Source organism: Oreochromis niloticus, linkage group LG7 (genome assembly GCF_001858045.2).
Source record: "Oreochromis niloticus isolate F11D_XX linkage group LG7, O_niloticus_UMD_NMBU, whole genome shotgun sequence".
Lineage (NCBI taxonomy): Eukaryota > Metazoa > Chordata > Actinopteri > Cichliformes > Cichlidae > Oreochromis > Oreochromis niloticus.
The window spans coordinates 6,044,440-6,069,111 of record NC_031972.2 but is presented as its reverse complement, the minus strand read 5'-3'; the positions used below and the strand labels follow the sequence as shown (position 1 = coordinate 6,069,111).

General features: G+C 38.7%; 1 protein-coding gene across 1 annotated transcript in view; it reads left to right on the top strand.

Annotated features, from left to right (window-relative positions):
* Positions 1–24,672, top strand: part of spon1b (spondin 1b) — a 105,782-nt gene that overhangs the window by 6,530 nt on the left and 74,580 nt on the right. The window contains exons 3-5 of the mRNA XM_005449361.4: positions 8,737–8,870; positions 23,287–23,360; positions 24,332–24,445. Coding sequence (XP_005449418.1) covers positions 8,737–8,870; positions 23,287–23,360; positions 24,332–24,445 — 322 coding nt within the window. The remainder of the gene's footprint in view (positions 1–8,736; positions 8,871–23,286; positions 23,361–24,331; positions 24,446–24,672) is intronic.

Sequence of the window (24,672 nt, the reverse complement as noted above, 5' to 3'; positions counted from 1 at the left end):
ATGATCGTTATGCAAATCTGCATCGCAATTAATCTAACATTATGGTTATTCAAGCTATACCCAAATACTGAGCAAGAGCATTTGCTGCACTTTGGTGTCTGGTAACTTTATTCTGCTGCAAGGAATGTGAATTTTAAATATCTGTCTGCAGGAAATATTTATTTGGCATAAGTAATTACAGCCCCATCACTGATTAAAGTTAAACAACAGAAAACTGGTTCCCAGTAGGTTAATCTTCAAAAAAAAGAAGAACTGATCTCATACTTGGTTCCTACTCACAACCATCACTCTTATAAGAACAACTAGAGATGGCATTGCCAGGAGTCGGACTTAGGATGCACAGCAACTAATTGAACATTTCAAGACGGGTCAGTTTATTTTAATAATGACTAATGTCATCGATCAAGAAATGCACAAATCTGATGGGTCGCCAACAAGCAGCCCTGATGAGGGGGCAACTAATCTACTGAAAACACAGGCACAGATTATTATTTGGTAAAATTAAAAGTAACAAAGTATCAGATTTTAAGCACTAAGAGGAAGGCAGGGTATACCCTGCAAAGGCGCCGTATGCTGCAGGGCTCATATTGGCAGACAACCATTTAGACTCCAGCTAACCTAACCCTCATGCATGTCTTTGGGAGGAAGCTGAACGCCATACAGAAAGGCCCCAGCCTAGATTTGGACCCACGACCAATGAGCCATTACTGAGAGGCCACAGTGCTAACAGTCAGCCGTTGACGGGACTGTGCGGGTCCTGCGGCTATTCTCAAGATGAATACTGACAGCTCACATGGAACATAGGATTCATCCAGAGTGTGTCTGCTTTATTACAAACGTTCCTGCCAAATAAATCTGGAGTCTGTTTAACAGCTGACATGTTTAAAACGTAGAGAACACAGGATTATTTACCTTCAGATTCTGATCCATCTGGCGTAAAAGATTTTATTGCAAATGCACATATCACTCTTTTTTATGGATGCTGTGTAATGCTGCAGGTATGTATTAAAATCACAGGCAATAATCTGATTCACAGCCAGCTATGGGCAACAAACAGGAGATCCACTAATGTTTCTACAAACTCCCAAATTACATTTAGTGACACCTGAACGATGTTATTCAAACAGGTTCAAACATTAAAAACACTTCATATTAGAAGCTTGGTGATGGATGTTTCAGTGTTCAGGATACAATACAAGAGAAAAGTAGCCGAAAAGAGAAAAAACATACATCACTGTCCTCTAAAATATGCATACCCAAAGCACTATTTTTTTATTTTTATTACCTAAATCAAAATATTAAGTGCTCATGCTTATATTTTTGTTATAAGCAAGTACCGAACTGGTAATATTTCCTTATTGATACATTGGTTGTTTTTGACATTTTATTTGCTGATAAACCAAAAAAACATATTGGACCCCAAAACCAATAATAGAAAACACTACTGCAGCAACACCACTGCAAAACAACCACTTAATAGCTTGTTTGATGAAACACAAAATAGAGGTACCAGGTCTTGCAATTAAACTCTTCTTCTTCTTTTGAAGTAAAGTTTCGCCCTCTGACATTTTACTAATTACACTGTTTGACTGATGGTCGATCTCTGGGAAGTTGTGTGCAAAAAATAGCACAACGAAGCTCCAAAAATGAAGACCAAATTAGGATCCAAAGATTTCCTCCCACTTGACAAATTCCTAATGACACAGTATTGTGTGAAATTGTGGTTTAATCTATATTACTGGAATAATAGCTCAGGCAAAATTACTTGCAAAAGGAAAAAGTAATTACCACTGTTTGCTGTCATGGAAAATATCACCACTTCATTTTTAGTGTTTGGAAGGAAAAAGCGATCGAGAGTGACTGCAGTGGTCTCCACACTCTGTGACTCAGTTTGGGTCTGTGCAGGAGCCTGTATAGTTTATTCATGCTGTTTCTTGCTGGCAGTAGCCTAAACAAACTCTGTGGACCAAAAGAGGCTGGAAGACAGGCACATACATACATAGACAAAGGGACCCAATGAATATGCATATGCATGCACATTAAACATGTTTATCTGTTAAAAACATGACTGGATAAGGTATTATTCAAGTTAAATTGCTACCATGGACTCTAGGTGAGGTTTCCTGCCATTGGGAATAAACCAGTAACGATTTATGCAGTTATTCACCTTTTATGTTCCTCCCATTTGAACTGTTTGTATATGCTTAAAGTTCATTGTACCAGAGATTTTATTTGACTAAAACCAAGGTCAGCTGCTTACTGACTGATAGATAGAGGTAACTTACTGAAAAAATCTAATGTTCTGTTTTTAAATGTATTTTTTTTAGTTATTTTTGTTGGTTTTAACTTCTCCAGATTCATGCATACACAGAATGAAACAACTGGTTACCATAGAAGTGAAGCGAGCAATCTGGTAACCCATTGGTTATCATCTGATGACTTACCACTGGGTGCTGTCACCAGAAGCAATGAGTCTTCCTGTGTAACCATCACATATTCAGATATCTGATGTCTAACATCATCAAAGCATCCAGGTCAAGACTTCCTGTTTGTGTGCCGGTCATTGTTTACAGCCTGACTGTAACAATGCAAATACATTCTTCAAAATCTACTCTGATATCAAGCCAAGGGTTTTTTTGCGGTTGCATTATGGCCCGTGACTTCATATTTTGATCTATGCTCAAACATGTTTGGTCAATACTAGCTGGAGTATAAAGAGTACCCAGAAAGCTTGCAGTACCAGGATTTTGCCTGCTGCCTACAGATTCAAATTCAAAATTCAAATTCAAATTTTATTTGTCACATACACAGTCATACACAGTACGATATGCAGTGAAATGCTTACACAACTGCTCGTGACCTAAAGAAAAAAAAGAAAAGGCTATGAATAAGATAGGAAATAAATATGAAAATTAAAAGGGGTAAATTTAACTAGGAAGGAATAAAATAAAATATATATATGAATTTGTTGAAAATAAAATAGCTGTACAACACAAATTAGAATGAAGGGTAAATTTAACTGGGAAAGAATAAGATAAAATATGATAACTGTACATTCATATGCAAATGTCTATTTATAGAGATCGAGAAGTCAGTGACTATATAGTTAAGTTTCAGAAACAGGTTAAAAACAGTTTTCTGTCATACAAAGTCTTTTTACTTTGGGTCAGTCATTAAGTGTGCCCCCTAAATATGCTGTTTTGTCAAGGTGACAGACTTGTCTGGTGTTTTCAGAGCTTTTATCGCCACATGTCGATAATGTGAGAAAAGAGAACACAACAAACTGAAAGAAGCACAGGAAGCAAATCATTTGAGACTTCTTAAAAAACCTGGCAGTCCATTTCTAGTGTGCATGAACACAAACAAGAGATGAGCACTCTTTGGTCTGATCACTGTGACAGCAAAACCGTTTTTTATATAATTTTATTTTTGCTTTTAAATTAAACACAACATGCTTACACAAAATCAACCGAGAACAATTACTACATTTAGCTTTTGTGAACTTATAAGCATGAAAAGAAAAAAAAGAAGAAGGAAAAAAAAGAAGAAAGCAAAACCGTTTTAAGAGTTTCTCTGATTTGACCCCCACAAACCATCAGTGCACTATAAATGTGGATATCACTGTAAAAGAAGGAGATTTTAAGAAGAGCTTTGGGGCTCTTTTTTATATGAAATGGACCCAATGAACAATGCACTCCCTCTTTTTCAGCGTTATTTTGTGTAATTGAATGCCAAAAGCCACAGAATTGGCCCCATTTGCTAGGAAATAGAGCCACACACACACACACACAAACACACACACATATATACATCTAATATTTATTTATTTTTTCTTTTACAGAGTAGCTGTTTGGATTTGTGACACTGCTGCCTTGGTTGGGTGGCTCAGACAAAAAATGTAATATGATGCAATATTGGTGATAGCCCCAAGATCTCGGCAGTGTTCTGCAGTAATAGCACAGCTTTGATTGATGGAAAGCTCAAGGCAAAATGTCGGTGCCTCCGAGGTCTTCATCAAGACAAGAGAACTTTGTTACTTTCTGAAATAAGCTCGTCTTCAAGTGTTGACGTGACATTTCAATCTATCTTTCTGTCTGCTTATGTTTTTCCTCTGAAAAGTTTTATCTTTGCACTCAAGTCCCAAAGGTTTTAACTGTATTCACTCCTTTGTAACTGCTTTGCATTTAATTACTAACTTGCAAAGTCTGTGCACACACCAACCAAAACCAAAAAAAACCCCCAACACGCACAGCATTGCACACTAATATCACTCTTATTGTCAGATTTCTCAGGGGATCGTGGGTTTGCATTGTCTGTCTCGAGCTCTCTGTCTCTTTGTTTTGTGTGTGTGTGTGTAAGCACAGTTCTGCGTTTGCTTGTGCAGGGACTCTGAAGCATCTGTGTTTACTGTCTCAACATGGAGCAAGAGATTGAGAGAGCGAGATCGAGACAGACAAACCGTGGCGTGGACACTCGCAGACACCGGGGTGTGCAGTGAAAATAAACGCTGCTTTGCGAGTCTTCTCACACGCCTTCACTCTTCCTTTCAGGGTTTTTTGTTCTGTCTTTCCATTGCTTGCACATTTTGGGTGATTGACCAATATGGGTTGAACCTTCAATGTGTCTGACTTGTTAGTAGCTTTACTGTTTACAGAATAGTCATGACAGAAATATCACCACTGTGTAAGTAGTTGTACTTGTATCTACAAGGCTGTCTGTAATGGGGATTTCATTTTCTGGACTTAAAGCCTCACTGTGATTAGTGCAGTTGCAGATTTGCAGACTTGTCTTAATTTAAGACTTGCCTGTCTTCGGACTGTTTTTCGTGCCGTGACTTTAAAGCCAGTGTTTCAGACTGGAGTCTTTACTTGTGACCTTAACCTTCTTGACTTCTAACATTAGATTATCTTGAAGTGGCATTTCATTTATCTCTCTTAACTGTGTCCTTTTCCAGACTTGGGACTTGCCCTTTTTTAGCATAGCACTTCATATTGACATGATCGTATCCCACAGTTGCTGCAGGTTTTTCAGCTCCATATCCGTGATGTGAATCTGCTGTTCCACCAGTCCCAAATGTTCTTTATTAGGTTTGAACTTTGTTACATGGCACATTATCATGCTGGATGCAGCCATCAGGTGATGGGCACACTCTGATCATAAAAGGATGCACATGGTCAAAAACAATACTCAGGTATACTGTCATCTTTAAACAATGCTCATCTGGTACTTGGGTTACCAACTAAGTATCGCCTCCAGCCAGAACTGTTAATACAGGGCAGGATGGAGCCACGGTTTTATGTTATTTATGACAATTTTTGACTTCACAATCCAAATGTGGCAGCAGAACGTGAGGCTCATCAGACCAGGCAAAATGTTTCCAATCTTTTGTTGTCCAAATCTGGTCAGCTTTTGCAAATTGTAGCCTCAGTATCCTATTCTTACCCGACAGGCGTGGCACCCAACACTGTAGTTCGTCTGCTTCAAGATTTGATGTGTTGTGCATGCACAGATGGTCTTCTGCATAACTTGTTTGTAACCAGGGTTTATTTGTCTTACTGTTGCCTACCTATCAGCATAAAGCAGTTTGACCATTCTCCTGACCTCTAACATCATCAAGGTATTTTAGCCTAAAGACCTGCAGTCACTGGGCATTTTCTCCTGTTCAGACTGTTCTCTGTAAACTCTAGAAGTGGTAGCATGGGAAAATCTCAGTATGTCAGTAGTTTCTGAAATACTCAAATACTCAGAGCAGTCTGTCTGGGACCAACAGTGTTCAAAGTCACTTAAATCACCTTTCTTCCCCTTCAATGTACAGAGTTGCTGCCATGTGATTGGCTGATTATATATATGTTTTTAAAAACAGTTAAAAGCATCTACTTAACAAAATGTCTGGTTAGAATAACATTTTTTTTTAAGTATTAAGTTAAAAAAACCAAAAAGAAGACATGACCGTGGTGCTGAGTAAAGTGCTGGGTCAACATGACAGCACTGCTCTGAAAATAAGCACTGCTGTGATGCATTCATTTTTGATCTGTTCTTTAGGCCATAATAAAAGGCTCATTATGCAGTGTAAATGCTGAATAGATCAATGGTGGAATGAGTGTTTTGAAAAGTTTGCAAGGTAGTCATACTGGATATTTAATGCTCTGAAAGTTGCATTTCAGCCCGGATAAAATGAGGTTAAAATGCTGCAGTTTCCAACTTGAGAAACAGTGAATGATGTCATTTCTGTGGATCAACCTTTAAAGTCAACTTGAAGATTCACATTTAGAAATGAGGAAACTGTATTCTTGTCTTTCTGACATAGATCTCGGGTCGCACCACAGCCATCATCTGTCCGACTATGATTTTAGCATCTTGTTGCACTTACACCACTAAAGTAGAAGGCAAGCAGGGACAAGTTCCCCTTATAATTAGAGCATGTGCATTTACATGCAAATTAAGTATCTGAAGGCAGTCTTTGCTTTACTCTGCAGAGTTAGCAAGTTCACTCACTCTTCAGACAGAGAGCAGACGAGAACTGCCATTATGAGTTACAGTTGACCTTGGCCTGAAAATTACGTGTCTTGACATGGAAATTAACTTTCTTGACCCAGGTGCTTTTTCCTTACGTAAATTTGGACTTGACTTTCTTGAACTGGGTCTTCGCTGTGTTCACTTTGACAATCTGAAATATCTATCCTGACTTGTTTTGGGTTGGGTTAAGATGTAACTGTCTTAAATATGCACAGGATATGTTTTAACCTATAATGTACACTGTATGCCAAAAGTATTGACTCAACCATCCAAATGATTTATTCTGGTGTCCCAGTGGAAGTGATTAGGCATGCAGACGGCTTCTACAAACATTTGTAAAAGAATTGGTCGCTCTCAGGAGCTCAGTGAATTCCAGCAGATAGGATGATACCTTTTATAACCCAGTTATGAAATTTCCTCACTACTAAATATTCCACATTCAACTGTTAGTGGTATTATAAGAAAGTGGAAAGACAGCAACTCAGCCACGAAGTGGCAGCCTCTTAGTTCAAGTGAAAGGAACTCTTAATGCTTCAGCATACTTAGACAGTTTGGAAAATTGCTTCCTCCCAACTTTGTGCAAACAGTTTGGGGATGGACCCTTCCTGTTCCAACATGACGGCGCACCAGTGCACAAAACAAGGTCCATAAAGACATGAATGAGTGGTGTAGAACTCGACTGGCCTGCACAGAGTCCTGACCTCTGTTTGGAAGTCTGTGCAGCTTCTGAACGAATGGACAGAAATTCCCATCAGTAACTCCTAAACATTGTGGAAAGTGAATTGTGCTTCTGTTGTAAACAGACTGCAGTGCTGTCAGATAGGCAAAACAATCTGATATAACATACGGAGGATCACACACGCTGTAGCACTGCTGTGCTCTTTCTCTAAATGTTAAATGTTCACCAGCACTATTACAGAAATTAAGCTGAGTTTTCCTCATGTCTAGACTGCATCTTTGCGCCATCCTTGTACATGTTCTGTTTTGAATCCACCTCGTTATTCCTAATATATGTTTAGATTCCTCTGTCAAAAAACTCTGCCTTTCTCTCAACCCAATGAAGAAGAGAGTCTGTGACTCTTGTCTCCCTCTTTTTGTCTTCAGGACTTTGGGACTGTGTGTTAGTTCATTGTTACTGTTGAGGCGAAGCAGCTGTAGAATGCTAGCTACTAGGTCAAGGTCATGTGTGGATGCGTGCTTTTGTTTTTCGTGTGTGTTTAGTCTATTAAAATGTCTGACAAGGTCCAAGTACCGAAGGGACTGTGCTAGACATGTCATGAATACACAAGTTTGTTATTATCCAAAGCCTCTCTGAGGAACTCTGAGAATTGTACGCTTTCCCACAACTTTGCTTTCAGCCCAAACTGGTGTCATTTCTGTGATTCCGACAAGCAAAAAGCAGCAGTTGTCAGTGTCATCAAAACTACTTCTGGTATTGTCTTAAGATTAAGCATAAATGGTAGGTAACCAGTGATAGATTTATTTAATTTTCCAAAACAATATATTAAAACTAAATTTCCACTCTGTTTTCATCATTATATAATACATGAAACACCTTGTTTCTCTTGCTGTGTGATGAAGATGAGACCTCTCATTCTGTGCATCAACTTATATTATAAACTTATTCTTATGTTCTGGCTTTCCTGTAAACATAGTTCATTATAATAATAAGAAAGTCAGCACACACAATTACTCCTTATGTGCTATAGAAGGTCATCAAATACAAGGACAGCACACAAAAGTGTTTTGCTTCTATTTCACATTTTGTTGAAACATCAATTTCTGCTACATTTCTTCTGAAAACCTACAGAATATTTTATGTTTTATGTAATTGTTTGTCAATTTCAATAAACTTGAAGAGTGTAATCTGTTGTCACTGATGCCTGCGCTGTTCTGTGCTGCTACTCTACCTGCCTCTGGTTTTTAATGTACGCTCTTCTAAAATAATATAAGTAATCACATTGTCTAATAAGCTATTGTGTGTACTGTGTTTGATATATTGTCTATGCTACTTGGCAGAGCATAGAGGTGCAGTATTGCATTGTGAGGCTTGTTGGGTCTTGTAACATTGTTTTTGAATTCCCTTGCCTGGATTGATCTGGATTCTCTTTTTCCAGGGAATTTTGAGGAACACCAACATTATTTGATGCCATAAAGTTCAAAGTGACCTTTTCAGAAGCAAAGCCATTTAATACTGAATACTCATTCTTTTGTTTCTAGATCATTGATGAAGACGAGACACAGTTCATGACCAACTGTCCGCCCGCGGTGACAGAGAGCACGCCTCGCAGACGCACCAGGATACAGGTCTTATGGACAGCGCCACCCAGTGGGACTGGCTGTGTTATACTTAAGTGAGTTTTTGCTTTTCCGATGATTCTTCATAGACACATTTAGTAAAGTTACAAGAAAAAAAACAGCTGCTGCTTGCGCCAAAACAGGTTTAAAAGTTCAGCTCGAAAACGCCAGTTAAAGCTTGAATAGTGCATGTTTATAGAAAATCAAAACCCTAAAGATAACACATAGTGAAAGATTATTTGAACTGTGATAGGCACAGGTGTCTGGATTTAAAAGCCACGATGGCAGATTTTAAATCAGCCCCTGCTAGCTGATAGGAGTGTTTTGTCTGTGTGCGTTTTTTTCTTTTCTTTTTTCTTTTGTACATGATGACAAAACCATAAAGGTCAAAGTGACAGATAACTTTACTCAAGCAAGTTTGAGCAAGTTGGTTTTCATGCTGCTGGAAATCAACAGTATCTAATAGAAAGGAACATAAGAATACTTTGGAATGGAAAAAAAGGTCAGATTAACGTCCATGTGTCATCTTAAATAATTCTACAACATCAGGAGCATTTTACTCACTTTTTACTTTTACTTTTCCTTCACAAAGCAACCGCAAAGCAGAATCTCTCCTGTTAGTGAATATAGCTCACTGGTGTGGTCATTGTTGCTTTTACAGATACTCGTAATCACTTATAGGCAGCACGTTAAGTAAGCTGATGCCAGGTGTTTCTTTAGATGGTGCACGCATTAGCTTCTGTGAAGGGACCAGCTCTACAAAGGAGAGATGGATGGTGATTACTGGGGGCAATTTGTGGTTTGAAGCAGGTGGGGCTCTAAACCTCTGTGTAATTTCAGGAGCGTGTGTGACCTTAGCTTTATGTGCATGTGTGAAATGGCGCCAGCAACTCTGAGGAGAAATGCTGTGAAACTCTGAAGAAGGTGCACTGTATCAGGAGGTATTATTTTGTCTAGACACGCACTGGAAGAACAATAACTGTTCAGTGTTGTGCCCTTTATTAGTTATTTTAAAGCCTCCATAAAATAAGAGCTCTTTTTTTTTACAGTGATAACAGTGTTTCCTCAAATAATTAAAAAAGGTGGGAAAATGCTCTGTATGCGAATTCTAATGATAGGAAGGACACGTATTGATATATGCGTATCGGACATATGCATATATTGGTTGGGCTGTAATATGCAGATGAGCCGCAACATTAAAACCACTGATTGGAGGATGAAGTGTGGTCTGGCTCTTTCAGTCTTGGGGCTTTTAGGGCGGATCCAGTTCGGTCACATCCTGCTGATGCTCGACAGTAAGAACTCTGGGTTTTCATTGTGTCCCTGGAGTCATTCCTGAGCAGTTTTGCGGTGTAGCACAGAGTGTTGGCCGTCTGGATTGACCGTTGCCTTTGGGTAATGTTTTTATTGTTCGCAATCAGTCAGTAAAATGTTGATTTTATGTCCATTTTTACAAATGCATTAGTAAAATGTAAAGGTGAAACTAAAGGTTTATGTAAAAGTACATGAAAATATTTTCGACATTTATAGAAACAAAAGGAAAAAAATGTTTCTCTCTGAGATTCAAACTAATCAAAGGCATTTATTATTATTAGACCATTTTTTTTTAAAGCTACTTGTTTTTCTGGAATTTAATGAAAATGATGGGAGAGAAACAGAGCGGGAACATACAAAGCTGATTTTAGTGAAAGAAGGGGATGATTGTTATGCACAATGACTACACTTTATGCTTCTACAAATTTAATATTCTCAGAAAACAAATAGCTCTTCCCGTTAATACATGATGGAGTGTGACGTGTAATTCAGGCCATGTGCGAGGAAAAAACAAATGATGGATGTGTGGGCTCAGACAGCTACAGTGACTTATGGCAATATGTAGCTGTGAGCCACTTTTTGACAACTTGAGAATACAAATGATAAACTGAGATAACTCAGAGGGAGCACACCTCTGAAAGTGTCTGCCTCTCTCCTCTTCTCTCCACAGGTATGCCTTCTTTTTCTTAGCTTTCTCTCTCTCTCTCTCTCTCTCTCTCTCTCTCTCTCTCGCTTGTTTCCATCTCTTCAATGCGACTTCCCAAAGGGAATAACCTCCCCGACATGCATCTCTTCCTCCACTGAGCGAGTTGCTATAACTTGCCCTCACCTCCACCGTATACTCACAGCTGTTACTTTTAATTTATCTGCTTTTGCTGTATGACAGATGGCACATAGCCATCCCAGTGTCTGCCGGTTCAATAAATCTAGCCCTGTGTAGTGGAACATCTGCTATGCAAATTCACCTCGTTTTTCTGTCACTTTTGTCTGTCAGCTGCAAGATAGAGATTTAGTATTACCTCATTTAACATCTTCGCCTTCCTCGTCTCACTTCGTCTTCTTTTTAACGGTCTGCTCTCTGCTGTTGTAACGTGCCCGTCATGTTATCTTTGTTTGGCTCTATTCTGTTTTTCCCGTGATGCTGTTCACAGTGTCGAGGAGCAGATTCACACCAGCCAGGAAGGAGATACTTTGCAGTAGGTTTGTGCTATAAAACACCGCTTTAGTGGACAACACAGGCAGCTGTCTTCACAAATCATGTAGCTTTACCCTGGCCAGTTCTGAGAGTGGCAACTTCACTTCTTCTAGCAATCTTCACAGCAAAGCTACACATTTTCATCCCACTGTGGGAATGCTCTTCTTCTCCCCGCCTCTCTTTATCTTGCGATCTGTTTCATCCCACTCAGCATTCACTCGCTTGGAGAAAAAAATATGCTGTCAGTCCACAACGTCAAACACATGTCTCTCGGCTCATTCCAGGCACTTTCAAATACAGCTCCCTGCAGTTGGGAGCGTTCCAGTACTTCTCCCCCCGTATGAGCCCACTGGTCGTTTCAGTGCTGGAGAAAGCCTCTGGGATTGTGTATTTCATTCGATGCCAACTTCAACACCTGCTATTTTGGAATCATTGCAATTATAATTTTTTGCAAGGGGGGTGATAAAGCTGTTAGTGACAGCTGTAGCATTTAAAAAGAGGGGCTTGTTTAGTTTTTTGTTTTTTTTAATTACAAAATCAGCTGCAGGTTTATATATTTATTTCTTATTTTTTTAAAAAATATAGTGGTGAAAAGCAAGATCTGCTTTTAAACTTTAAAAGAAAAGTTGCTTTGTGTTTTACACACCGAACATCAGCCGCAGTGCACGGGTTGCTAAGAAAAACTTGCATTACATGGAAGAAAGTAACACACAGGGGTCAGTGCTTTGGAGATGTTAATCGTTTGTTGCAAAAGCAAATTCTGTTTGTCTGTTTTGGTCTTAACTGCAAACAGACGAAGAAAAAAAATCTTTCTCTGTGAGCTTCTTTTTTTTTTTTTTTTAGCTCTGTCTCATTATGTTACTTTAGGTTAAACACTGTTTTGGAAGCCTTTTTTGTTCTTATTGTTGTGTACTTAATTGCTAGTACATTCACTCCTGTATTTTGCGTGCTTTGTTGCTGGGAAAGTGAACCGACAGGTTTAGAAAGATCCCCAGTGTGTCCTGGGTCTTCCCTGCAGCCTCCTTCCAGAAAAGATGAGGAGTGCAAAACCACTCCCATTTTGCAGGTTGTCTCGTTGTTGCCCGTCTTGTGCACCTGTTGTTAATTTCATTAACACCAAAACAGCTGAAGCTGATTAACAACAGCCTCTGCTACCTAAATGAGCCGATCAAATTCCCAGAAATTTAATTGACTTGTCGCTATACTCGGATTAAAAAGTGTTCCTCTAATTTTTTTGAACAAAGTATTATTTATTTGTTTTATTTTGTTTTCCAGAGTCTGTCAGACGGTCGGATTAGTTTCAAAGAAATTCCCAAGAGAATAAAAAATGTGTCTGTTGTTAAAACTGTCAATTATAAAACCCCATCAGAGTGTCGAGCTGTAATGCACGTAAGGGATTATTTCTGAGGTTGTGGGTGTGCCTACTGTAGATAACCTGATTGAACTGTAGGTTTGCTTCCTTTACGTCTGACTTTTACTGAAACAACTGCCAGATCTTAGCGGTTTCTATGGTGATTACAGTCCTATAATAATCAACATTGATGAATTACAGATTGAATAATCAATTAATAACTAAACTAAACAATTAATAACTTTTCTGATTCCAGCATCTAATTTTGTTTTATTATAAGTGATGGAAATTTTAAATTACATTATTGCAGTGTTGACTAAACATTACCTCAGATGCACATCGTGCCATCACAAAACAGGGGCTTAAAGTGTCGGAGTCAGTGGGCTGTTTGGCCCCCTTACTGGTATTACCCATTACACACTACACACACAGACTGCACAAAGACAGTGTCGTGGATAGTAATAGCTATTATATTATTAGAGTTAATAATATAATAATACATTTTGAGAGTTTACATAACAAATGATAAGTAAAAACTGTACTGATTAGGCAATGATGAAAATATTCATGATATCACGACTGCTATGTTCATACCTGACATCGCTGCTTCTTGTGAAACTTGGAAGAAGCGATTTTCTAAAGTTCACACAGGAATGTGTGAGCTGAGAACACCTGAAAGAAGCCGGCTGTTAAACACGCTCACCGGTTTCTTGGCAAGCAGAACATGTCAGCAGCTTTTAAATAGCGCTCTCTATCATGTGCTATACCTGCTCGTCTCAGCTCTCGCTGGCACTGGAACTAACAACAACTGTGTGTAACTTCTCTCCTGGAGGCAGGTAGTGTACTGTCAGGCCTGCCCTCCTCCCCCTCAACTGGTCAAGTTGTTGTCATTCATCTGGCTTTTTTTTCTGTCTGGAAACAATGTGTAGCCTCCGGCTGAGGGAAACAAGCTGTAAAAAAAACCTCACAGGCACTGTATTCGTTATTTTCTACTGCATATTTAGCTTCACTGTATTTATTTTTAATGCTTGATTTCTATGTTCTTGGGACTTAGAAGTTTTGGCTCTGATACTACAAGTACAAAAAAGCACTTTTATAAATAAACTATTTGTATACACTATATACTTACTGTTATATAAAGCACAAAACTGTGTCTGCCATCGTCAGTGTCTGAACGGCTGAAAGGAGGAAATGTTTGAATATTAATTTTGCCAACGTTTGTTGAGTAAGTTTGTTTTATCGCTGAGCAGAATTAGCTCTGGTGGAAACGCTGCGTTTTTTTTTAGTGTTGGCCAAACTCGTGTTTATCTGTGATGAGGATGTGAGAACAGCTGTGCAGAATTTCAAAGTCCAGAGACATTCTGAACTGTGCTGTGACCTTGTCCAAAGTTGCCCTTTCCTATATGTAGACATCTTCTCATCAGATGCATTCTGACAAATGGAAAATGCTCTTGTTGGTCTAGGCGAGGGTGCTGCCTTGTTAGAGAGCGCAGAGAAGCTCTGCCGGGAAATGTAAGAAAAGTACGGGGCGGCAGTGCAAGTGTGAAAGCAGCTATAGTTAGAAATGTATGGGTGGACAAAAAGCTTTGCATAGCAGCTTCTACAGGCTTGCTCATACTGTGATTTGCACTCAGTGTGTGCTTTAAAATGTCTCACTTCTCTTTATGATCAGTGGTCAGTTGCAGAGGTCGTGACCCTTTCATACATTCTAAATCCAAAAGGTATCCTTTTCATTTCCCTAAATTTAGGGATGTTTTGTTAAATATAAATGTACCTTACATTAATATATAAATGAGTGCATACCCTATCCACCGTATACAATCTTTGAATCTAATTGTAATGGCTTATCCCTACAGTTTAGGTAGTTTATGTTTATTTTGGTCTCTACTGATTGAAAAATATGTCCTAGCAGCTACTGTTAAAGTTCCACTATGTGTAACAGCAAGTTTCTTACTTTGAACATGTGACATCTTCTGAAATGTCAAAAATCAAGATCCATTGGCAATAAATGAGAACAGTAGCGTCACTAGTTAGTAAGGTTTTACTACTCTGGACCTTATATAATGTCAGTGAGAGTGGAAATCCCTCACATGCTCATCTCAGGGACAGAACCCTTACCCATCTGTTGTTCAGACCTGTTGTTTGGAAGGGGCAGCCTCCCTTCAAGCCTTCAATGTGGCTTGAAGGCACTAGGGAAGGAGAATAATGTGTGCCCTTTAAAAATAAAGCAAATTCGATCAATATCTTCTACTTTCAGCTGCTTCCTTTAGGGGTCATCACAGTGGATCATCTGCCTCCATCTCACGCTATCTGTAGCATCCTCCTCTGTCACACCAACGCTCTGCATGTCCTCCTTCAGTTCATACATGAATCTTCTTTGTGGTTTTCCTCTCATCCTCCTGTTATTAGGAGGCCTACGATATATTTACTATCCCTCCTTCACACACATCCAAAACCATCTAAAAGTTGTCTCTTTAACTTTGTCTGTGTGGAGGCTCAACATATAAATTGGTCAAATCTGAGAAACGCCATGACTAGCCCACCTCTTTTTTTGTGTTCATAATGCATTTTTGCTCATAAGTACAGGAGGAAACTACATGAGATTTTCAAGAATGAAAAACATATTTGAAATCCGTTAAACACTACAACCAAAATAACCTTATCAATTTAAAACCATTTTTTCCAAACAACTTTGTTATATAGCCAACTTTGAGCTTGAATATAAGAGAATGTTTCAAAAGCAAAAATGCATCACTTTAATGTCTGAAATGTAGTGGAAGAGAAACGAGCATTGATTTGCTGCATGCCTTATCTGCTTTCTGATAATTCAGTGGAAAAAAGAGATTATAGCAACTGAATGATCTGCCTTTTACTTATATTTTGATAACAGGCTTATTCCTCTAGCTTTCATTTCTTTCATGGTTGAATAATTGGCAAATATAAAATATCAGATTCTATTTACTCAAAGAATTAAAACCATGATATTGCTGAGTGAGTCAGGGCTATTTGTATATACGTAGTTTGTACCGATCAACTTTGACCTTTTGCTGATGACATGAGCAACATGCAAAGTCCTGATAATCATGATGTCATAAAAATAAGATTTTCCCAACACCAACTTAGAGCAAAACGCATTGTGACAAAATATCATTGATTTGGAAACTTGAACAATTGTTGTTTTGACAAAGAATATGTGCCAGAAAACTTCCAGAGTTTTCAACAAACAAACAGGGATCACATCCTGTCACCACGGCAACTCTTCTAATGGTCTAATTCCCACATCTCTGGAATTACTCAGTTCTGTGTTTCAGCCAGTGATGTTGTTGACAATAAGACATCGCTCTCTCTGAGACAGTCCAAGGAACCCACAGCCCATCACACCCAAATCAAACAAAGCTCTAAGCTTACTGCTCCAAGTTTACACTAGTTACAGTAGTAACTACCGTCTATAACACCGTCTCCCTGGTACCCTAGAAAAGATCTGCTGCATACAGAGGTTACATTTCATTGTTGTTCACAATATGATGACAGAAGCAAGAAAACTGCACAACCCAACAAATAAAAAATATAAAAATAACTATATAAGAAGGTTGTTTTAACACAGAAGGAATCACAGTTTGAAGATGAGTGTGGCATGAAGGGACTAATGGATGTTTGGTGGAGTTTTGCTGTTGAAACTATGATATAAATATGGTAGGAGCACTTTAAAGCAGAATGGGGTGAAGAGCCTTCAGTTTCCAGGCCCTTCTTCTTAGGAACCAGCTTTGTCCCGGTTTGGGAGACTGACATCCTTTCTGCTTTTGAGATTAGCAGGAAAACTTTACTTTTTGATAAAGTTTATAGTTTGGGCCAGTTCAGGTAGCCCTCTGTTAATCCCATCTCAGTAGGTCTAAGCTGCTGGGAACTTGCCATGATGCAGAGTGTTTCTTCTTCACTCACCACTTTCCACTGTCCGTGTGTTTATGCACCACTTTGTATTTTAATCGTTAGTTATTATTAACTGCATCTCCCTCCCCTGCTCACCAACCAGTCACGATGGCTGTCCCTTCCTTACGTCCTGCTAAAATAGAGATTTTCCTTCCCACTGTCGCCAAGTGCTTGCTCAGAGGGCTGTCTGATTGTTGCGGTTTTCTGTGTTATTGTAGGGTCCTTACAATATAAAGCATCTTGGAGTGACTGCTGTTGTGATTTGGCGCTATACAAATAAAATTGATATTATGCATATTATTATTGATATGGATGGTGAACGTTGGTATTGAAAAAGTCATGCTAAAGGAAAATTAGAATATGAATTTTTAATTATACTTCGAGTTTCTTTTGAAGTTGATTTGGTTATTTTTTTTAACTGTTTCTCAGCCCTGAAATTTTTATGTTACAATGATTTTTCAGTGAGCCTCAGTGATTTTCCCCCCATGACACAGCAATAAGCTGTCACTACAACTTTTCATGTATGACATGTAGTTATTTGACTTTTAGTTTCTGTAACATTTAAGGTTTTCGTCTTCTTCTTTTGGTGGTAATATTTCCATCTTTTGAACCAAAAAGCAAAGCTCTTAATCTGCCCACATAAACTATCATCAACTATCAAAAGAAAACTCACAGCACTAGAGCACCCGTCGTTTCGAAATGATCTTCAAACCTCAGTAGATGAAAACTTTTGGCTTTACAGGGTTTTGTTTATATCTTGAGACTGTAGTAAACACGACTTGATTGCATTTCTTTTTTCGTAGGGAAACTGTCAAATCATCTCAGATTACTTTAATAATGGTGAGCCACCCACATTTTCCCTCCTTTCCCGCATCTTCAAAGCATCATCCAGACTCAACTGCTGCATGTTATGAAGAGCTGAAAGGTTTTCTTATTTCTACCTTGTTAGGACTTTTATCTTTCACAAGAGTGAGGAGCCTGTATACTAATAACTGTGGATGCAGGATGTGTGTTTGTGTATGTGTGTGTTTGTCTGTTTTCCACACCAGGTCACTAAGGTCCTTCTTGTAGCTCTGATGAGCTCAGCCTGAATCTGTTCTTTAATCTTTACAAACTCCTGAAAAATCTTTTCGTGTTGGGAAACGTTTCCCCCGAGAGCTGAGCTAGACAGAGAGATGGATAGAGATGAGAGAAAGTGAGTGTGCATGGGGGAAGATCGGGGGGAAAGTTTTGCCGTCTGTTGATCACTTTGTTGATCAGGTTTACACTTAAACATCTCCCTCCTCTCTCCAATTCTGCCCTTCAGCCATCTGTTCATCACATTTTCACCTCAGATTGACCTCCTGCCTGATCTTTCCATCAGTATTCCGAAGCCGTTAGTGGAAGGACTCCAGGAAGGGGATGAGGCCACAATTCATCTGCTTGCTCAGTGACGGCACGAGTCTGACTGCAGTGAATCTGTTTGACAGCAGAGTTTAAACTCTTCTGTCCTGATTCACTGAGAAACAAGAGAATAGGCTTTTTCACTGATTATAAAACTAGACTATTTAAAGTATGGCCAGCCTTTAAAACACAGTTCTTGTTAACGTTGGGTTTCTCAGAACACTAAAACAAATACATTCATAGAAAAAGAAATTGATTATTTCTAGATTGATTCTTGCTTTGCCTGCTGTGAGGCTCAAACATGTGGGTGGGTTTATTCAACCTTCACACTTGTCCCTGATTCCTGCTGGACTGTTTGAGCTCAAATGGGGTTTTTGGACCCCCTTGTGTTTAGCTAGCACCACAGGCAGGCGGTGGTGAATCCTGACATCACAATAACTCCCCATATTAACGACTTGTATTAACAAGTTTTTTATATAGGCTGAAACAGCAATTGGACTGCAATTAATTTCCATCCAGAAATTTATAGTAAAAAATGGCTTAAATCGTCACTTTGGCTATTCCTTGAGTTCACCAGATCCACCATAATGCAGTCAAGGATTGCAATGTCTTCAGTTCCCACCCTCGATGTAATGTTTCATCTCTTGTGCTTCGTGTAACACACAGCTCAAAAACAACACTTAATTTCTCATTAATACAACGAGCATTTAAATTGGCCAGAGGTCCCCATAAAACATAATGATGGCATTAGAGTTGTGGAGTTAAGTGTATGAAATGAACTTACTCACTTTGACATGCCCTCCAGCATTTTTCTTACCCTTTAAATTACTAAGTTGAACTCAATTTACTGACATGTTTTTTGCTTTCATTTCCACTTTAAACAAACCAACAAATGCAGCCTTACATAATTAAAAATTGATTCCTGGTGCACCCAATGCGATTCATAATCGCTTATCTGCAAACTGTAACATAATTACTCTTCTACAAAACGATGTTTCGTCAAACGTTTAATAAAACAGAACAAGCACTGAATGGTTAATTCATATTTTTATGGATTCGCTCTCATCCTTGTCTATCAATTAACAGCTTCCTATTTGCAAACATAAATGCATCATTATGTAACGTGTGCCTTACATTTTATTGGATTGTTTCCTCCGCATACACAGTTTTTGCTTATAGGTGAGTAAATGCACAGAGTAGTACTAAACAGGATAATTGATTCTTTATTTTTTTCATGTTGAGTTTCCTCTCCTTGCTTCTGTGTTGTTTGTTATTGTTTTATTGAGCATTTATCATGCAGTGAAATGGATATTTTTGTATGAACAGTTGCACAGTTGTAGGTATTGGTTTTGCCACCTGGGGCTCTCCCCACATGAATCGAAACAGCATACCAAAGATTCAGCGGGGAGCGCCAACGAAAGCCTCCCAGAAGAAGAGTGAGCAGACATTAGAAGTATGATTAATAAGAAACCTGAAGAGAAGAGAGATGAAGGAAAAAGGAAATGCCAGACAGGAGTACAGAAGGCTGGAAAGTGTAGCAAAAATGCAGACTGTGTGCATCAGTGATTTTTTTTTTTTCTTCATTTTTTTGCTTAAAGGTCAGCGGATGTGTAACCCATAAGTAAAACTTTCTCAGTAACAGAAATGTTCACTTCTGCAGTATTCACAAGTGCCAGTGTGGTGTTAGAATCATCTTTAAATGAGCTATACTATAGGAATAAGGTAGGCTGCCCCTAATTTCAAAAGGTGTTAAACACAACCTGCACAGAGGTGACGTAAAAACCTGCGAACAAAACAAAACCAAAGAAAAACAAGAGAAATGACAACTAGGAAGTTGAACTAAACTCAATGAGGAATGCAAAAATGAGAGGTAGTTCAGTAGACAGCCTATGGGGCTGGAGGGAACGGACAAAAAACACATTAGAAAAAGAAAGGTAATAAAGAAGAAGTGAATGCCCCAAACTTCAGAATAAAACTGGAAGTAGCCTGAAAGGGAGCCAAGAATGAACAAAGACCCAACATGGCAGACAAGAAAAGGGAAAAACCTTCAGCAACATAAAGGGAGAAAGAGACTGTTGATCATTAGAAAGGCCATAACATAATTGCTGCAGGAGTCCAGACTTAAAAGGTCACTCCCATCAAAAAAAAAAAAGTTTTATTCACGTAAAACGTATGACAAATACTGACACTATTGTGCCACCTCCCTGTAAGGCGTGTTGATAATTGTGGTATGCAAAGAACAGCAGAACTACACTTGTTAACAGCGTTTTGCATATAATTGTGCAGCATATACGTTGCAACAGTTCTAACCCGGTGCCTATAGTGTGTATTCTAGCATATAGCCCCTATTTGTACACTGCTGGAGTGTTGTATTTGGTAATCTTTGACTTTTTTAGGACCAGCGGGAAAAGCAGCAACAGTGTTACAACTTGTTTCCACCCACACATCTCTAGTGCTCTTTTCTGAGCTTGTACTGGCCTAAAATTGACAAAATTTCATAACTAAATTGAATAAACATGCAGACTTGATCGCACTGAAGATGTATGTCTAGTACAGGGAGGATTTTATAAAGTAAGGCAAGTGTAGCTGGAGGCAAGTTAAAATGTATCTTTTCATATTACCTGATATATTGTTGTTTATATATTTAACCAACTGATAATTAATGCCATTCAAACTATTAAGACATTTACTTTAAATCTGTCAAGGGTGCCTAAATAATAGTCAGCATATTTCACTTTTGTTTTTCAATTTCATGCCCAGGCAGTCAACCCGTGTTGCAGGGTATATTGCACCATTCAGCCTGTGTAAGATTTATAGGAGCAATATAACCGATAACTCCTACTTAATATCGCCCGTCCCTCCTCTGTCTCCACCGTCACTGTTGTTCAGCTCACTTTCTTTCGGTTTATGTCTCTCTACAATATGAGGTGGAGTCGCTGTGAAATTCTTGCTACTGTGAGACAAAGACGGCTTTTAGGATAATAATGGGTGTACGCTGTGTAATTGCATAATATCTGCAGAATCTTAGGCTTCATGACTGAAGCTTGATTACCTCTGTGTGTAGGGGGGAAGCTTGTATAATTTCAGTCCCATAATGCACAATCAAGTTGGTTCATTTTCTCAGGACAATCTATGCAATCAACATGTGTTGCTTTTATGAGGTTCTTGATGTGTGGGATTTTTGGCCTTTGAAAATCATATTTGTGGGGCTGTGGGGGGATTTGAACACACACAAAACAACAACTTGTTTTTGTTTTTCTCAAATTCTGCACCACTCCTCTGAGTCTCTGTTGAAGCCTCGCTGGAGAGTACAACACTATCCCTGGTTAGGAAGAGGTTAATGCAAAGCAGTAACATACCGTCCATTCATGTTATGCTAGACATTTTTGGGGGCATGATGAAAAGTGGCTGCATTTCGTGAGAAACGTTACGGATATCGAGCGGAAAAGTTAGAGGAAAAAAATCCAAATCCCCAAATTGAAACCTGAATACCTACCTAACAAGTAGATATGAAAACCAAGGCACTAAAATCAGACATTAAAGAAAAGACCCACAAACATAATACAAGTAATTACATTTTTATAATTTAAAAGCCTCCGCATCCAATTGACACAATTTCCATTAAAATGTAGTCGTTCTGGGTTTTTTTAGTAAGAGAAAAAATATGAAGCTTATAACTTCTAACTAATCCAGTGATTTCTTTTATGTGCAAGCAATACAAACATGAATTACTGAAAAAGCACTCCAAAGTCGCAGAACTCAAGATCATCAAGGCAGTTGTTTTTCCCTGTCCTTCAAAATTTGACCAGGAAGATTTTCTGGTTTTCTGGCAGAGGAAGAAAATCAGAATTACTGTAGTCAAATATTTAAATCCAATTTGAAATTTGACATTGGTATTCATTACTCTGTACTTGTTAACAATGACCTGTTGTCAATAATATGCCTAATTATATATATTTTTTATTTATTTGCCTCTCAAGTCAAGGGTAGTGTGTCTTAAATGATGTGTCTCATCCTTTTTGGCAACTGGTTCCTACGAGTACATTTATTATATGTATGTAAAGCCGTTGATGAGCAAAACTATAGTGATTTATTTAATTATATATAATATTTATATAATATATAAACATTGTTTATTCAAATATCTGTTTTTCTGGAGAGAGATAATCAACCTTCTTATCCTCTCATAATAAACTACATAAAGCAGTTATGCTTCTTAAATGTTTGATATCTTTTTTGGCTTTTTCTGGCAAGTTATGCTCTTTAAAACTGTCTTGTGAATGATTCCAGTTAATCATCTCCTTGGTCAGAACAGTTTCTTTAAAATGTCACTAGCAGGTTGTGTGTAAGCTTCCTTAACCATAACCATGTGCTGATCTGTTCTGACCTGTTCCTGCCTATGAAGATGTCCTTTTATGCTGCACTGGACCATTTTACAGACCAATAGTTTAGCTGTGTGAAAACACACCCAGTGTCAGTTAGATGCCCTTCCAGAGACCAAGATATTGGAAAAGTAAGTTTAGCAAGTTTTATTGGGAAGAACAAGTTTATCAAGGATAAACCGTGTCTTAACTCTTAGTTTGCAAATGTAATGGCAGCAGCTTGGTGTTCGTGATAGTCAATTTTTCTACTATGAAAAGCTGTACTAAATATATAAGAGCATAGGAATGTTTTCGAACTGTTGCAAATCTATTGCAAAAGTGTTGTAAGACCATCGTGCCTTAGTGTTCCTCCAACAATTTCTTCATCCTATTTTCCTGTCCTTTTCCTCAGAATTTCAATAGCAGTTCCAGAGCACACAGAGTTTTATCTGTGCAGTGTGAGTAATGCAGTTCATTTTTCCTGAAGAGAAATGTAAATAGTATTGGTAAAACAGCCTATTTTCACTGGGGGAGTTTCATTTTCAGCCAGTATTAGCTCATAAGTTAGAACCGGGCTTCATCTAAAATCCATGGAAAGATCTATATTCCTTCTCTGACTGTAATCCCTTCTCTCTCTTCTTCATGTCCATGGCCATGATTGCTCTGATACATTTCATATTGCAGCAGGATGATTGTATCATGGGGTTTGGAGAATAGGACGTTGTTCCTGTGAAAAGATGTGTACTCCCTGTCCAACCTCGGGGAGCCCATTACCCTCCCCCTTCCGCTGAAGATTACATGGATCACGTAGTGGAAAAAACACTGTGGTCACCTATTAACCATCTAATACTCTTATTGCACTCCTCCTACTATCAAACTTTCTCTCCGTTTTCTTTCACTTTTCTTTGCCGTTCTCACTACATCTCTCTCTGTGTCTCCAGGGCGAGTATTGTCCAGAAGAGAGTCATCTATTTCCAGGATGAAGGCTCTCTCACCGTTCGACTGTGCGAGAAAGGTAATAACAGCTGCCCATCAAGTCTTTCTTTTAATCCTTGATTGCGTATCATGTTGCTAATGTCCCGTGCTCTACGTGTAGTTTACCCCCCTCCGTCTTTGGCGCGCATTACCTCCCTTTATTTCATACCATATTTAAAAAAATTTCAAACCAACAAAGCGAGCTGGGGAAAATTGTGAGGACAACAAATCCTGGATGTCATGGGAATTTAAATATTGCTTTCTATTTCACTGCAGAGCCCAGCCGTTGCTTTCATGCTACCTGTGATTTCATTGCAGAGAAAAATGGCACACTAGCTTCCTAAAGCTCACAGCCAGCCTGATAAACACTGCGCTCTTGTGAGACAATAAGGCGACAGGACTCTCTAAGCTCTGATGCACACATTTATTGTACAATAAAAAAAAGAGCCTGGACGAGTGGTTTCTCAAACTTAATCTCAGGGGAATTTTACTTTCATAAAATCCTCCTTACCTCTCCGAAATCTAATTTTCCAGGCTATTATGCAAGCCAATCAAGCCGCCCTGTTTCAATTTGCTGACGTAAGTTAGGTGCCTTCAGTGTTGTGAGTCATCCTGCTATAACTTAGATGTCAAGTGAGGCTTTCTTTTTTAATAATTTGGTGATTCATAAATATTCAAGAAATCCCCTTGACCTATCTTTGCAAAACATTGGTCCTGGGCAAAATCTGAATATTTATGAGTCTGAGTTAAAGCTAATGTGTCATTTTAATACCGGTTTATTCCAGGGATGTAATTTTGTGTCATTGTCAGTGATTCCAAATTGTCAGTCGCCAGGTAATTTATGCAGGTGTGCATTTATATCAAACGTTGCACGTCAGTGTGTCTGTTTGTTTACTCCAGAAATGTGGTTTTTAGGATTAATCAGGGCCCTGCGTCCCGATTAACCTTAAATTTTTACACCCGAGTGTCATTTTGTTTGTGCTGTCATGGTTGCATTCTGTCTCCTCGTAGAGGGTGAAGCTACGCAAGCTCCTGCCATTGAGTGCTGTGCCTGTGGAACTGCCAAGTACAGACTCACCTTTTATGGAAACTGGTCAGAGAAAGTACATCCTAAAGATTATCCAAGTGAGTTCAGCTTCTCACCATCTTCTGACTGATGCATAAATGTACACAGTGCACTCTGGTACCTGTAAATGATCTGTAGGTCTGCATGAAAAATGTATAAAAGTATTGTAAGATGGCAGCGTGATGATAGAAACGGTGAAAGGACCAGCTTAGATAAAAAGTCTCTTTGTTTAAATGACGGCTCTATAAAAAACCTGTTTGATAATTTGTGCCTATTGACATTTTTT